At 33.3% G+C, this 17,597-nt stretch overlaps 1 protein-coding gene across 1 annotated transcript in view; it reads left to right on the top strand.

Moving 5' to 3' along the window:
• The first annotated feature begins 246 nt into the window (after positions 1–246).
• The window catches only part of LOC105853610 (rho GTPase-activating protein 7-like), a 97,491-nt gene continuing 80,140 nt past the window's right edge, over positions 247–17,597 (top strand). Inside the window, exons 1-2 of the mRNA XM_012724773.1 lie at positions 247–562; positions 11,980–13,124. Of these exons, the coding sequence (XP_012580227.1) occupies positions 12,105–13,124 (1,020 nt within the window). The 5' untranslated portion in view covers positions 247–562; positions 11,980–12,104. The remainder of the gene's footprint in view (positions 563–11,979; positions 13,125–17,597) is intronic.

Below are 17,597 nucleotides of genomic sequence, written 5' to 3' on the forward strand. Positions count from 1 at the left end.
CATGTATATGTAATATATTGAAAAAGCTACAGATGAAGGAGAAAACTGTTTTCTTTCTTTCCTTTTTTTCATAAGCAGAGTGGGATAGAAAAAGCTCTAGGACTTTATGACTCCCCAGCTAATCACCTCAAGAGCTTTGACAAACTCACTTCAGTTCTGTGTAAAATCAAAACTCCTGAAACGCCCAGGCGGGCTCTGCGCTCTCCCCCTCCCCTCTGCTTCGTGCAGTCTTTCTCACATGCACACTCCTCAGAGGCAGGAAATACTTCCCAGGCAATGTGGGCCTGCTTATGGAGGCCCCTTTCACAAAACATCAGTCTGAATTTAGTAGACAGAAGTCACTAGGAACGCCTTGACAGACTCCCGCTTTAGCTAAGGCTCCCTCCAGCTGCGGAGGGTGTTTTTGTTAGAGTCACACGCTGTGTAAAACTGCTTAGAATAGAGCCATGATCTCAACCACGAACTGTGAACTTATATTTTGGAGAAAGTAACGGGGACGGATCTTTCCTAGCTGAGTGTTGAACAATGTTACGCCTTGGCGGTTCAGCTGCTCCTTGTCTAGGTAAGACCTATGGACTATCTATCTTTACTTTGAAGCAATCTTAGAAGAGATAAAAAGATTGAGGTAAATGTTAGCATCTTGCACACAGTGGTGATTTCCTTGGTTTTAAAACTAAATCATGAAATCAGAAGTGGAAAATATTTAGTAAGTAGAAAACTGAGTCAAATAGTTTTAGCAAAATGTCAATTCTGAAATAGGCTCCATAGAGATTTCACTCTTTCCCTCTATAAACTAAGATTTTATGTTGCTGCCTTTTTACACTTAACTTGTTTATGAATTAAACTATAGGACCATGTTTCCTATTACATATCATAGTGTGAAACACATCATATTCTTGAACACTTAAGTGTGAGATGTAAATGAATTCTTTTTATCTCTCCTTTTGCCTACAAGGAGAGTAGCTAGCATTAGAGTGACTGCTTTATAATGAATCTGCACAGGATATTTGGAGTCTTATTTAAAATAGGAATATTGAATTCTTCAATATTTCCCCAAACTAATTTGAAGCACACTGCTAAAGTACAGTTTAGGTGTTTCATTTTTTTTTTAAAGTAAACACATGACATTTCAGAAATTATCTTTATCCCAAAGTTTTTAGCCTGATTTTCAAATTTTTAAATGTCAGAATTGGAATTAGTTTTCTCAATCTACCGATAAGGTTCTATTTTGTGCATTTTTGAATAACCGAAATAACTCTCAGTGACATTGCTGTCAAGTTAAAGAGCAATCACTACAATCATCTCTAAAATTGATCATGTGTTCATAATTCATGAAATCATAAAATTAGGTTTTCAGTGGGTACAGTCTCTTGAAGGTACTTTAAGTGTTTAATGTGAAATATAAAAGAACAGAAATTTGGTAATTGAAAAACATGTATTTATAACATTACTTGCTGCTTTTGTACTCTGATTATTTATGATAAAATAAGTATTTTAGATAATTCAGTGTAGTATATGAAGGGAAACAGTATTTATATATGTTTTCAAATCTCTTACGTGAGCTCTCAGTAAAAGGTGGACAGTTATTTTGACAGTGGAGTACACAGTATCAAGTGATTTAATTCTAATTCAATGCGTCGAACAAGGTAACAATTTTCTGTATTAACTTTTCTTCAGTTCTCTGCTAGAATAACATATTAATAATTTTTAGCTAGCAGGGGATTGAAGAAAAAGTTAATACAACAAATGGTCACCTTGTTCTACATATTGAATTAGAATTAAATCACTTGATACTGTGTGCTTCATTGTCAAAATAACTATCCACCTTTCACAATCTGTTTTTAAGTATGTTTAAAATGCCAACTTATTTAAATTATGATTTTATAGAATCCTAGAATAGAATTTCAAGGAAGGAAGAACATAACTGGTCACTCCTAATACTGCCCTAAAATTACCAACAAAGGAACTGGGGAATGATCCTCAAAAATGACTTGTCCAAGGTCACACCTCTAGCTAATAGAAGTGATGACAATAGAACCACAGTATCAGTTTCATAATTTAGACATCCTTATACCACATTTCCATAATAGCTATGCTTAATGAAGTGTGCCTATGTTAAGGAGAAGGTTACTTTTAGACAGAATACTGGAACGCTGCTTTAAAAAACCAGTGGTGGGGGAGGTGTCTTTAAACTGCCAACAATATTACAGTGTGGGGAAAATATCATGGCTTTAAAAATGGAGTAAAATTTACTAAATAGTGATTTTTCAAATGCACACATGTTCTTAAAAATATTTAATATACCTTAAATGAATGCTTTGATGGAGTAACTTGTTTGTGACTATTTTGTTACATTTCATGATTATGTCAATAAAAAAATCCATATGCTATTAAATATATTAATTTAAACTGATGGCCCTTAAAAACTGATATTCCCAGAAAGAAGTTTCTCATCAGAGAAGCTGATAGAAGACTCTCCTCAGAGAAGGAATACATATCCTTGTATTCAAATGGCATCATAATAAACACTACACAGCCAGTGACATTTAGAGGAGTACTGTCTACCACCCCTCATTTTAGAATCCATTTATAACAGCCCCCCCCATCTTGGAATTAGCTTAAGTATCTCACATATCCAGATAGTCTTCCCTTTATCTAACCTAAATCTCTGTTGCTGCAACTTATTTCCTTAGTGGAAATGTAAAAAGTCTAAATGGACATATGAAAACATTAGTATACATTTCTAGACCAAATTTGTATATTTCATTATATTTTCCCTTCTATAGCTTATTTTCAATCCTTGAATTGGTTTATATATCTACTCTGCATCTTTTACAAGGGCCATAAATTGTGAACACAGAAATTGTTACAATATAAATAAATGTATGGCCAGTCCAACGTAAAATGGCAGCATTGGCTTATTCATCTATACTATATGTCATGTATGACAATATCAGTCATTCTACACAAAAGCCCTTGACTTTCCAGGGCAAGAGACTTTCTCATGAAATTGATATGTACCATTCCAGGCATGCCATTTTTTTAGAGAAAAATGTGTCATGATACCCCCATGTAAATGAGCCCACCCCATGTAAATGATCAGTTTTGATGTGCTTTTTTGTTTTAGACAAAGTATGTCATGATGCTTTTCTCCCTCCTCTCCGCCCCCCATTTTTATATATCAGATTGAATTTCCTAATGTTATTACTACTTAACAGTTACAGTATTCAGCACTTCCAGGGTCACCACATTCCACAGTTTTGGATGAAGAATAAATGCACTAAAAAGAATGAGCTGTATAGTTGCATGATTACTATAGGGCCTTGTAAAAGACAATTAATCATTTTACCTTTTCCTAAGGACAGTGTATTAATAAAGAAGAATTTCTCTGGTTCAATCCAAATTTGCCCATACCATGCACTTCATTGTGATAATGCTTTAGGAATGATTTACTCATATAGAGTAGTAGGTCTTATAGGCTTAAAACAAGTCCAAATACAGACATTAAAAATTTAACTTTTACTTTTTATCTCATTTGTATTTTCTTGAAGAATTAATGAATCAATACCAACTTTATCTTACATGTAAATCTCTCACTAGAGGTCATTAGGGAACAACAACAACAACAAAAAAAGCCAAGTGAGGAATGACATTGACCTGATTCAGATATTTTATTATAAAAAATAGACAAATTGTGTATGAGAATTTAAAGAGGATTAGGGACATTAAAAGTCTCCAGATTTGAAGGAAGTGCATCAACAATATTTCCTCATCCCGCATGTAAATGATCAGTTTTGATGTGCACAATTTAAAGCAAAGAAAAGCAACATTTACTGCTGTAGTGCTGTTTGGACATTAAACTGTCAGTCCGTTCACAGTTTTGAGAAATATATGTGCTTAGTTAGTAAGCAAATGAAACAGAATAAAGGTGAAGTAGAACCCTTGAGACCTAGTTAAAAAGAGATTGTTAGTTTTAATGCAGGATTATACATTATATGTTAAACTTGAGAAGTGATTCTGATGCAGAAGTGTCTGCAAGACAGTATAAAACAACATTCATTTGAACTTGCTCATTGAAATCTATGAGTAGAAAATTCATCTGCATCTGGTTAAATTGTGAAAAGTTTGTCTTTTGTATTGTATTAAGTTAACAGAGCTTTACCAATACAATTCATATAATTGAAAGAGAAAATCAGTAAAATTTTAAAAGAGAAAGATCAAATGAAAAGTTTGGAAAATCAGTTTGTGTTTCTTTTTATTCTCAGCAATTAGAAAAGTACCTAGTATGTCAGATATTATCAATAAATAATTATGGAGTAAATACAAGGAAAAGAGGAAAGAAAAGAAAGTAAAACCGTGTTGGCAAATTGATACTATGAGACCTTTTTACCCCCATTTTTTTTTTCAGACATCCTGTAATGACACAGTAATAATTTTTAAAGGTAACGTAAAGTAAGAAGTTGTCAGGTGTCATATAAGCCTAAAGCCAGAGATTAACAACACTCTCATAAAATATATTGGATCATCACAACCAAAAGGAAGCAAAAGCATTCAGGAATAGTATGAAAACTAGTTCCATGAGCCAGCTAGAGCAGAGCACTAATTGATTTCTTACAACTATAATGAAGCAGATTGTTTCATTATAACAGAACTCAAAGACAGAGTCAAAATTTAAGCCTGGTTTGCATCTTTGCCACTTGATGCTCTGTAATCAGAAGCATGCCATATAACTATGTTAAGATACCATTAATTGGTAAAGAAGGGAAAATACTGAAAAAGTGTATAGCACCATCATTCTAAGCATCGAATGAAGTTTTGTGTAAATTATGTTGAATATATATAACAAATCTTTGATTTAAAAAGCATTGAACAATTAGTGAAGAAAGAATAAAGAAGCATTGGGCTTTATATTTTGATCAGATCACTCATCCATAGTGAAATAACATGGACACACCAGGGATAATCCCAGCTCATATTCTGCCTAAATTTTACAGATACGGTTAACCAAAAACTAAAGGATAAGCTGTCATTTAACAGCTAGTGAATTATTGTGTCTGGCCTGTAACATTAATTCATTCATATTAATTTAGTTTAATATTATTTTTTCATTATTCTCATTATAGAAGTGAAAAAACTGAGGCACACAGAATTTAGTTAATTAACCAAATCACCAGCAAAAACAAGTTCTTTAGCAAACATCTCAAGAGTTAAATTTCTCAAGAGTTAAATTTGGTATCAAACTGCAGTCCAAACTTTGATACCAAATTTAACTCTTGAGCTGTTTCCTGTGGTATGATAAACTGCAAAATGGAACAAATTCAGAGAAAAGATAATAATTTTCTTTGCTTATAAAAAAAAGATTCTGTAAAAAAAAAGGTGATTATTCAAATGATTATAAAAGTGATTATTTATTAATGAACTTAGTGTAGTCATACTGTCATCTAAGATACAGTGTAGTACCAAATGATCAAAGTGTTCTACCTAGGAAGGAAGACTTTATTGAGAAGATTGTACTTTTTCAAAAATAAATCATAGACGCCCAAAAAAATATAAATATCTACAAAGTACTGCATATATGATACAGGCCACTCCTCCAGGTCTGTTCATGCTGGGTCTTTTGGAAACCAAGTATTTCCAGAAATTTTGAAGTGATATCAGTATGAAATATTCCAAGAGTTTCTCAAACTATTTGTGGGTTACTTAAGAAAAGGTTAGGAGAATCTTCAAACCTAGCTACCCTGACTTACAGAGTGGTGTAAGTTAAACACTGCCAGTATATGGGATCATCTTTCCAAGAAAATTAGATACTACTAGGACTGCATTAAATAGCAGAAACATGGAGGTCAAAATATGGCACACATATAATAACTTACAACTTTTACTTTTTAATTATATATCTATATCTATATAGATATAGATAGATAGATAGATAGATATCATTCTTCCTTTTTATATAATACATGTTTTCTCTTCTAAGATATAATCCCTATTAAATTCCCACCACCAATTCACCTATGGACCATCACCAGAGTCCCTTGTGTTCTTCTTCCCCTGTTGCAACTTTGCAACACTGCGCTTCTGAAGAGCTGGTTTCTGGAGGATTAGCAGTTCATTTTCAAATTTTCCTAATTTCTGGCATATCTTTTATTCTGAGAACTAAGAGTGAGAAAAAGTTTTCCAGGCTCAGTTAGGCTCTATAAATATAAATATGTGAAGAATATTTTAAGTTGGATACCTACTTTTACTTTTTTCTTCTAAAGATCAACAATTTTGGAAGCTTGGATGTGTTTCTTGGGAAAAAATGATGTACTGTTTATTCCATTGACATAATTCATTATTGATGGTTTATTCTGTAATTTCCTAAATTTTTGATGATTTACAAGGTGCCTAAAGACATAGAAGTTATTTAATATATAATATTTGAAGCTTCCTTAAGCAATTTACCAATAAAGAATTTTAGCAGGATTTTGCTTTTTCCATTGATAGCTAATGAGGGGTAATTAGTAATTCCAACCTCTGGCAAAGTATATAAAATTAGATGAATAATGATTTTGTCAAAGATTAACAGAGACTAAAACTAAAAGAAATTAAATCTAACAGAGATAAATTCTTACATGTTATTAAAGATCTCTCTTTTACCACAGCCTAATTCTAGTTATTTCTAATTGGATTAGATAGCATGACTATTTCACGGGAGCATTAATTGTGTTCCACTAAAAGTTGGCTACCTGACTGGACTCATAATGCTTTTTAAAAAGGTATTAATTTTTCTGTTTCACTATATGTTTATGCATTCACATAAACACAAAGAAGTATCATATTTGTCCCTAGTTTTCTTAGTGCTGCTAAGCATCTTGCATTTGTAACATCAGTTTAACAGTGAGAAGCGCTCCCTTTCATGTTATCATTGAGCTGGGGAAGAATGGGAAGATGCCCAAATAAATACAATTTAGTTTTCTAGGTGATTTGTTCTTTATTAGCTCCATCAAGAAAATTAGCTTTATTTTGACCTCTATGAATGCTTACTAGAATAAATAAATCTTCATGTTAGTGAATGCACATTTTAGGAACTGTATTAGCTGGTGATGCTGTTTCTGTGTTCTTTGTTATCTGGTCCAATTGTCTAGTTCAGTTGGGTTCTAGTTCTGAGAGCACTTCCTGAAAGTAGGCTAACATGTATTAAGGTTTTATATCACTATAAAGGTTCAGATTCCCATTTTCTACAATTCACCAACCTGATGCTTATTACAAAAACAACAAAGTAGGCCATTGTGGATATCTTATCTTGGTTAGAGATTGACCTGGTGCAGAATAGAATTGAACTTCTTAAAATTTATTTCCATGGTGATGGCACATGGGTGATTTGGTGATGGGAGTCCCACAGGGATTACAACTGAGATGGAAAAAAGGCACAAAATGATGTAAAAATAAACTATTATATTATTTTAAAAAAGGAAAAAAATATTTCCAAACATCATTGTTAACTTGCAGACTGTATTTGAGTTCTTCTCTTCAGCTATAGTTTCTATAGTTCTTACATCATTTTAGTATCCATAATCCCTTGTGTTCTCCCCTCCCCTTAGAATTGAGCTTTTAATGGTGAACTTAATATGGTATATACTCATGTTTATTTTCCATGATGCACACCTGAAGCATATAATGTTATAATGCAGTGTTACTTAAATGCCAGATACAGTTTTTCTTGACACAGTGACTGAGTACAAACTGTGTGTGTGTGTGTGAGGTGTGTGTGTATGCTTTAAAGGAGTAGTAGGAGGAAGATGACATAACCTAGAAATTTAACATGGGATGGGTAATAAAGAAGAAAGGACCTGTGGGAAATCAGAAGTAACTGGCAATGTAAGGAAGCAACAGAAAATAAAGAGGAAAGTCACAATACTATTATATCGTTTTTTTCCCTATTAACTATGCAAACACTGTGTGAAGGTATAAGAAAACTGCCCCAGAGTTAATCATATTTATGTTTGTAGATATATTACATGTGTATGTTATACATACACGCATATATATACACACACATGCACATATACAGATATATGTATGTATGTATGTATACACACACAACCCCCCCACACACATAATACATATATACCCCACATTTCAAAACTTCACATTCCAGAACACTTAACTTTTACATAAGATCTACATTATCCCTTTTTCATTAACCAAAAAAAAAAATTGTGGAAAATTTCCACTTTTGTGACAAAAAGCAAAAGGCAGCATTACTACCCAGCACCTCTTTGTTTTGCTGCAGTCATTCTCAAAACACCACCAACTGCTTCCCTGGGATCTACTTTATACAGGCTGCATATTTATCATGTCATCACTGATTTTGTGTTAAAAGTATTATAGGTTTCTCATGCTTTTAGATGTGATTTGGTAAGTTAATTTTTGGGTCTGTATATAGGCTTAAACCTTACATTTAAATTAATGTTAATTACTTATTTATGACATTCTAGCATAGAAAAGATATCTTAGAAACACTCTGCTTTCAGATAGCAGGGAAGCCTGCATATGTGTACAGATTTACCCCTGCAATACATACACACATGTTGTTGTTTATAGCAATGGAAACATGCTTGTACATCTATTTTTGTACATGTCTATATATATACATGCAAATGTGTGTGATATATGTATACCATATATGCATGTACACCCACTATCTGTGTTCTAAAAATAGAGACTCCACATGTAAGGGAATGAATCAAAAACAAGTTGTCTTTCTAAGTACTGTGACCAAGGTATGCACAAAATTTAGGGACTAATGCAATAGAGAAATTCCTCTTTCATATGTATTTCCTCACTGATATATATTTAGGTATTGTACTCTGTATTGTAAACTTCTAATGACAGAACATTTCAAAAAGATTGTGTCTAAGGTGATTACCTAGAATACCTGCCCTGAATTTCAGGAATTCCCAGAAGGGCTGAGAGAGGAAAGAAAGCTATAAAAGAAATCATACAAGAAGCTCATGGAAAACTACACTGACATTGTTGGCACAATATAAATACCCAACTGGTAACCTATATTTGGCTAGAGGTACACATCAGGTATGTGTCTGGTTGTGAGGTGGTTGGGTGGCAGGTGAGGAAAGGATGAAGGGAATAGTTTGACCTGTTGGATGTACAGAGGAACTGAGAGCATACTTACATGTTGGCTCAAATTGTTAAATTATTGCTTTGATACAAAGCACTAATGGTTCAGAACAAAAATTCAGATTAATATTTAAAATGCTTCCTGAGATCCAGAAATAGTAATCTTTCCTTCTAACTGAAGCAAATAACACAGAATCATAACACAATACATTGGTTTTAGCTATTTCTCCTAATATTTCCATATTATTAAATAATATGTTCCTGTCTTTCTCCTTTTTTTTGACATTATCTATTAACTTTCTATTATGCAAAATGAAAAGTTAGCACTCTGAAACAATTTTCCCCACCATCACAAAACACCAACAAAACCTATCCTTCATAAAACCCAACACTGAAAAAATAGTTGTTTCAAAAATTTTGTCAATATTTACTCCTTTACATTATTTTGAACATATAAAATATGTTAGCAGTAAGCCACTTTGTGTACTTTAATTCCATTTCATGTCTTTAAATTTTTTTGGTTTTATCTGGAGTTAATAATTGATATCCCTAATGTTAATGTGTAATGACTCTTAATCCTATACTTATGTGTAATAATTACTAATCCACTCTTATCCAGCTATTATAAAACTCCCTTCAAGCTGTCAGTGTACATTATATAGTCTATTATTTCCTTATTTTCTCCTTAGAAACATCCCCCAGAGAACCTAGATTAGAAATTAGGACAGAGGAAGTTAATGGTATATGGAACCTAATTTGCAATCTCTCTTTGCAGTTAATGTCAGCATTTGCTGAACTCTCTAGATGAACTCTCTTTGACATTATAAAATTACTTTTTTGCCAAGGTTGTCTGAAATAAGCTTATAAAAATTACTGTAAACTGGCTCTCCGTGGTGGTGCAACGGGTTAGAGCGCAGCACTGCAAGCTAGCTGCAGCCACTTCACTGCAAGTTCTATTCCCAGCACCAGCCCCAGCCCCAGGAGGTGGTTCACATGTGGTATCTTGCCCACTGCTCCCCTATCTTGCCCACTGCTCCCCTCAGCAGTGTACTTTGTCTCTCTCTCTTCTGCTTCCTGCTGTCTCTGGTGAATCCTCTCATTGCCCCTGTAGCTCTAGCCTGTATCCCAGTTTTGTATATATATAAATAAATAAATCTTTTAAAAAATATTACTGTAAACTCTTAAAGACAAAATTTTATATAATCTCTTCTTTAAGGGGTTAATAAAATTGTTTCTCCTTAGTAAAACAAATGAAACCAGAATTCAGTCTCCAATGTAAATGTGGCTTAGGAGTGACACTATAATACCGCTTGGCATTTCTTATTAGTCTGCTCTCTCTACACTGGATAAAAATAAAGAAAGCATCTAAAACAGAACCCGCCCTATTACAAACCAAATTTGCCCATGAAAGCAGAAATTTTCTGGCCTGTGTCTATGAGTTTTTTTCCATTTTCCGTAGCCTCCCACACTATAATGACTTATGCATGGAATTCAGTGGCTTTGTATTTTCACTTAAGTGCAAAAGTGAATACCAACATGGAAAATGTGAGTGCTTACCATTTTCAAAGATGGACATAGACCTTCGAGGGAACCAAATTGTATCTAGAAAGATAATGTTCAGGCTGAGGTACCAAAATTCTAGTCCATTCCTCAACTTTTCTGCTATCTACAGGATGAGAATATTTACTTTCTGACACTTGTTTAGTCGGAATAACTTGAAATTTTTGGTGAGGAGTCAGAGTTCTCAGTAAACTGATATGACCCAAAATCACCACAGTAGTTAATTTTGTTTAGTACTAAAACAAAGCCAACCTATGTTATGTATGCTGACTGATCTTGTGCTGAGTGAAAACTATTAAGTGTTTGCTCCTTGAATGGGATTTTTCTCGTATAGCCTTTTATATATGGTTTAATTTGGGGATGACATTTGGATTTGTCATTTTTTGGACAACTGAGTTTATATTGGTATAATTTGTTTCCTTTTGCTTATGCCTGGTTTTCTGGTTCACTTAAATTTTTATGGCCCCATTCTAACAGAAGTAATCTACTCAGAAGACAAGAGATTGTAATTTCTGAAGAATTTCCCTGATTGTTTTATGCTCACAATTTCTTTTTGATTCACCTAAATTACTTCTTGAAGAGTGTTGAGCTCAGGTAGACTAAAGATATGTGGAGAAACATAGGTTTGTTGGCTATCAAAGCCTGGGCCCTAGAACCAGGGCCTAATTAGAATGCTGACTTACTAGATACATATTTTTGGGCAAGTTTCAAACAATAAATAACTTGCTAGCTAGTAGCAAGCTAGTAGTAATAGGATGTATATAAACAATTCCTAAGGTATTTTTATCCATGAATTATATGTTAATGTGAGTGAAACAGGATTATTCCATGGTTCTGTAGTCACTCCCTAGAAAAAATACATTCGGGTAGTTTAGTATCTGTATTAACTCTTCCACGTACTAATACATTACATGTGTTGTCTCTATAACTCGGAGTTTGGCATGAACTGTTTCCTAATGGTCTTTGTTGCAGTTCAAAACAGTGAGTAGATTTTTGTAAAGCCTTGTTTTCATAAAAGTAAGTTAGGAAATCATATGAGCTAGACCAACAAGTTTCTTCCAATAAACATTTTCTTACTGACATTTTAACTATTCAGTATTTATATCTTTATTCATTAATAAGTTAATCTAGCTGCATTTAAAAGTATTATCAGTGATTTTTTCAGCCAGAAATATTAAATGTTGATGTTTTTTCTAATATTAGACTTCTTCTTAAAGAAACATCTATGAAGCTATTAAATGAAAGCTTTATAAAGTACCTAATCATTCCTGAACTATATACATTTTAAATTTTTAATAGGTGACGAAATGACAAAACTGACTCTCTTCTACAATCAGTGAATTTGAAGTGATCTTTCATCTAATTCCATCTTGCTTGTTCTCCTATGAAGTATATCTCTGTATCTGTTGTTAAACTATGATGACATGTCTGTAGCTATCAGAAAGAGAAGCTGGGAAGAACATGTGGCCCAATGGATGGGACAGCCTTTTAATTCTGATGATTATAACATAGCATGTCACCATGGACTAGTAGCTGACAGCTTGCAAGCAAGTATGGAAAAAGATGCAACTGTAAATGTGGACCGCAAAGAGAAGTGTGTTTCACTACCAGACTGCTGTCATGGATCAGACTTGAAAAATTTTCCTGAGAGGCCAATGGGTCACACTTCAATGGAAGTAGATGAAAATGACCGCCACAAAAATGAAGATCAGTTTTTTTCGCTGGAGGCTAGTACAGAAACACTAGTGCATGTGTCTGATGAGGATACTGATTCAGATATATATCCTACTGATAAACAGATTTTGACTACCCAAGGGCATCAAACATCAGACCAACATAACACCAGAGGAGCAGGCTCCTTGGTAAAAACGCTGTCCATCATGGAAACTAACCAAGATTCTTCTAATTCTTGTGGAATGGCTGGTGGAGTTGACTTAACACTGGCAAAAGAAAAGGGGGAGAGAAAAGTTGTTAACGTAGTAAGTAAAAGCCTGGAGCTTTGTAATGAAATAAGCTTAAGTGAAATTAAAGATGCATCTGAAGGAAATACATGTGACTCTTTGCATGTAGAAGATATTGTACCTGATAAGCAGTTGTTTAATTCTGCTTTGATTACCCAGCAAAGGAAAAAATCTGACTTCCCTAAAGATGAACATGAAAGAAACACCTGCAGTATTGTACAAGATAAGTTTTTGCCTAATACTTACACAGACAGAGGACTACCATCATTAAAAGCAGATCCTGGAAGTTGTCTTGTATACCCTCCTCCCTGCCCCAGTGGAATGTCAGCTGAAAATGGCCTGGAGAAGAGTGGTTTCTCAGAACATCAAAACAAAAGTTTTGCAAAGGTCAACTGTGGAGATGGCATGCAGTGTTTACACTTAAAGGAGAGTCTGGCCACCCAAGAACCCACAGACAACCAAGTCAGACTTCGCAAAAGAAAGGTAAGACACATATACAAATTATCTGGCTTTAGAAACTTTGAATTTGCATCGTTTACTATTTTTTGTTATTAAAGAGATATATAAATATGTATTTTTCCCTATGGTAAAGCCATGTAATTCAATAAATATTTTCTTGGGGAAACCATCAAATATGTAAAGATTAAAACATAATTATCTATTTCATTAATTATATTCTCAATAGGTTACAGACATTCTGTTTTATAGAACATTCTGTTTTGTGTGGAACACAGAATCAGTTTCATTTTACTTAGTTGAAGTTAAATAGTCACCAAATAACTTTTAGTTCAAGGTCTATCTCAATAGTGATTGCTAACTTCTAGAAAATCATGACACTTCTTTATTTAATAACAATTATTTATGTTTGCCTGTTTCATTTCCCCTGAAAAATGCATATTTGTCATAATAAAAGAGGTCTATAGATCACATATTAAAAAGACCTCTTTGCATAAAAAAAAGATTGTGTACTCCTTTTCCCCAAATATGCCTATTCTATTTTAAATGTCTTGACACATTCAATATTAACACGTATATCAACTTCTTTTTAACTCTTGACTAAAAAGGACTAATAATATGGAAAGCAGTGTAGAGATTCTTTAACAAGCTAAAAATAGACATTCCATATGCTCTATTTATCTCCCTTCTAGGTCTTCTACTCAAAAAATACAAGAACACCAATTTGAAGAGTAATAAGCAGCACCATGTTTATTGCAGCACTATTTGCAATAGTTAAAAACTACAATTATTATTTTTGCCTGATATCACTTTGATAGTTCTATCGGTGCCATTCTCATTGTCCCTAAGAAGTTTCCAAATGAGAGAAATAGGCTTGAAGTGGAGATACATGAGCATGATTTAGCTAGTGAACTCAGTTAAAATTTGTCTTATCTTTAGGATTTCCTCAAAATTCTTCCAACAAGATTGTTGCTGTATAATCATGATGTAAATCCAAGTACAATTTCTTACATGAATCCAGTTTAGCCACTGAAGAAAAAAAAATGTAGATTGGATACTTTTGTGTAACATTAAAACATATTTCCTTGACTTTAGCTTAATATAATATTAATCCATAATTGCAATTCTCCTAACGCAAAACTAATGTTCTTAATTCTGTTCCACTGAGGCTATCTGCAATGAGAAAAAAGAAGAAGTGTTCAGCTCTCTTTGTGGTAAAGAAATCTGGTTTTCATAAACCTTGGTTTTGCTAACAAACTAGATCAGTAACGTGTCATGAGTTAGTTTAAGTGAAGTCAAATACTCTACAGAAAAAGATCAATGTGTTCGTACTATATGCCAACAGAGCATTCTGTGCTTCTGGCAATGTCTTCCTTCCTTATACAAATTGTATTAAAATGTTAATGCTCCATAAAGTTGTTATGATTGGAATGCTTAGGTCACTTTTTCAGAAATTTCTATATATCCTATCAAATCTGTTGGAGGGGATACAATAATGACATAAGAATGTATTAACTGACCTATGACATAGCTCCCCTAAAATAAGACAAATTCTTCGCAACTGCAGACAGACAGAAACATTAAACATTCCAGAAACATATGCTCACCACTTGAACAGTTATATCAATAGGAAGAATGTTGGAAAGAATTTACTCTTGGATAGGTCACTATAGCATGGTCACATTATAAGAGCTGTAATTATATCTCATTTACAAATTCTAACTTAAATATTCTATTTTAAGCATTTCACTACTCTAGAGCATTGTGACATTATCTGGTGGAGCAAGTACTTTGACTATATCAGTCATTTGGGATGCTTCGAAATGAACAGATTAAATATCAAATTTCAGATTGAAGTTTGTTCTAAAAGTATGGTATGTAGATACCTCTTGAAGCAAAATGTGTAAGAATTTTGTTCTAATATCACTGAATGAGTGTGAACATGCCTTCAAATTGGCAATTAGCCATTTTAAAGTTTAGCCAAAAGAAATAATAAAACAAATTCATAAAAAGTTCTATACAGAAATATTTAATTTGTATACTACTGACAAAAAAAGGAGAAATGGCCTGAATTAACATTAGTAAAAAAGTAGTTTAATGACTGCATTCTATAGTATGGAATACCATTCATTCAGTAAAAGGTAGAGTAAAAGCCGTCCACACTGAAATTGAATGATACTCATGAAATAGTGTTCCTGAAAAAAAAAAAAAAAAAAAGGCAGACACACACACACACACATACATATAGCACAGTCTTTTATGATCTATTTGTGTGTATACTTATATATGCTTATTCACATAAGACATAATTCTTATTACAAAGTGAAATAAACTCAAAGATAATACAAAAATGATCTGAACTTTAGCAGACGCCTAATTTCACATTTGAACAAATACCTCCCGTGCCAGTCATAAATGGTGTTGTTTATGCTATAGATTGATTGCCATCACATAAAACTGTGATAGAATTGAATCAGACATATACTATAAACAAAATGAACATATATATATATATATAAATGATATAGGCAGGATTTTAAACCTTATAACTAAGTTAGACTATGCAACATATTGGATAAATAGGTACAACATTATTAATAGAAGTTAGTAGAGTTAAAAGAATAGAAGCAGAAACACTGAATTTTACCCTGAATAATTTTATAAAAGTTATAGAATTATGGTCAAAATGCATAGAATAAATAAAAGTACAAAAGCAAACTAATATTATATATTATATGTGTATATACATATATATAAATTATTTGAAGCATTTTCTGCATGGCACAGTGACACTTGATGTAACTATTATTATTATTTTTATGAAACTGAATAAAATGGTTATAAATATTTTCAAAATACCAATTAGGCTTCCAGTCAACCACTAAACTCCTAGTGCTAGCGCAGCTGATTTAGATAAGCATTTAGAGAGAGATGTTGGCCCCATTTTCACATCTGTAAGGTACTTAAATTCCAGATTCTGCAGACTTTGCTTAATTGTCTGTATCTTGAAAGTCATAGTGACAGTTTAAAGTTTAGAGCAGTGAAATGGAACATAAACCAATACAACTTCAGGACTTTAATTGGTTTATTATATGATGGTCACAAAAGTGAGCTAAATCCTTTATTGACTTTATGAACATGGAATATTTTTGGTCAGGACATACTCGAAGTTCTGTGACATGACTAAAATGAAACACAAACAGAGCTTTTTAAAAATTTATTTATATAATAGTTTATTTTTACATCATTTTGTGCATTTTTCCATCTCAGTTGTAATCCCAATGGGCTTCCCATCACCAAATCACCTGTATGCCATCACCATAGTTCAATGTATTTCTCTCCCCCCACTGTTTCTGATCCCATTTCCCATTACACCCCTGTAAAATGTCTCTGGTATATAGTTGTTCATTAGTATTATTTTCTTGCCTGGTCCATTATACTCCTGTTATGAGTGAAACCATCCAGTATTTTTCCTTTTCTTTCTGGCTTATTTCACTAAGCATGATCTTTTCCAGTTCATCCATGTTGCTGCAAAAAGCATGTGTTTATTTTTTTGGTTGCTGAGTAATATTCCATTGTGTATATGTACCACATCTTTTTAATACAGTCATCTATTTGTGGGCCTTTAGATTGTTTCCATGTCTTTCCAATTATAAATTAAAGCAGCAATAAACATGGGGGTGCAGGTGTCTTTTGGGTAGATACCTAGGAGTGGGATTGCTGGGTCATATGAAAGCTCCATTTTTAGCAGTTTGAGAAACCTTCAAACAGTTTTCCATAGAGGTTGTACTAGTTTGTATCCCCAACGGCAGTCAGGAGAGTTCCTTTTTCTCTGCATCCTCGCCAACATTTGTTGTTGCTAGTTGCTTGAAGATGTGCCATTCTCACTGGGGTGAGGTGGTATCTCATTGTGGTTTTAATTTGCATCTCCCTTATTACAAGTGATGTTGAATATTTTTTCATATGCTTATTGGCCATCTGCATTTCCTCTTTGAAGAAGTGTCTTTTTAGCTCTTCTGCCCATTTTTGATGGCGTTGTTTATTTTTGTTGAGTTTCATCAGTTCTCCGTATATTTTTGTGATCAATCCTTTATCGCTAGTTTTGTGAGAAATTTTTTTTTCCCAATCAGTGGTGGGCTGTCTGTTTATTTTTTGTAATGTCTCTTTTGCTGTACAGAAGATCACTAGCATGATGCAGTCCCACCTATTTATCCTTGCCTTCACTATCAGTGCATAGGGTGCTGTATCTTCAAAGATGTTACTGAAGTGTGCGTCATGTAGATATTTGCTTCCAGGTATTTTATGGTTTCTGACAAACAGAGATTTTAAGAGTGATTCTTAGGATATACTGAAATAGCTCTCTAGAGATAATATACTTTAGCTATAACTTATCATTCCTTGAACTTAAACATCTTGGCAGGCAGTCATTGTTTTGCATGATGTATTTCTTACTTTTCAGTGATATTTCTGACCATTAAGTATAGGTATACATGTTTATTA

The sequence above is a fragment of the Condylura cristata genome, unplaced genomic scaffold (assembly GCF_000260355.1).
Source record: "Condylura cristata isolate star-nosed mole 26May11 unplaced genomic scaffold, ConCri1.0 scaffold00014, whole genome shotgun sequence".
Lineage (NCBI taxonomy): Eukaryota > Metazoa > Chordata > Mammalia > Eulipotyphla > Talpidae > Condylura > Condylura cristata.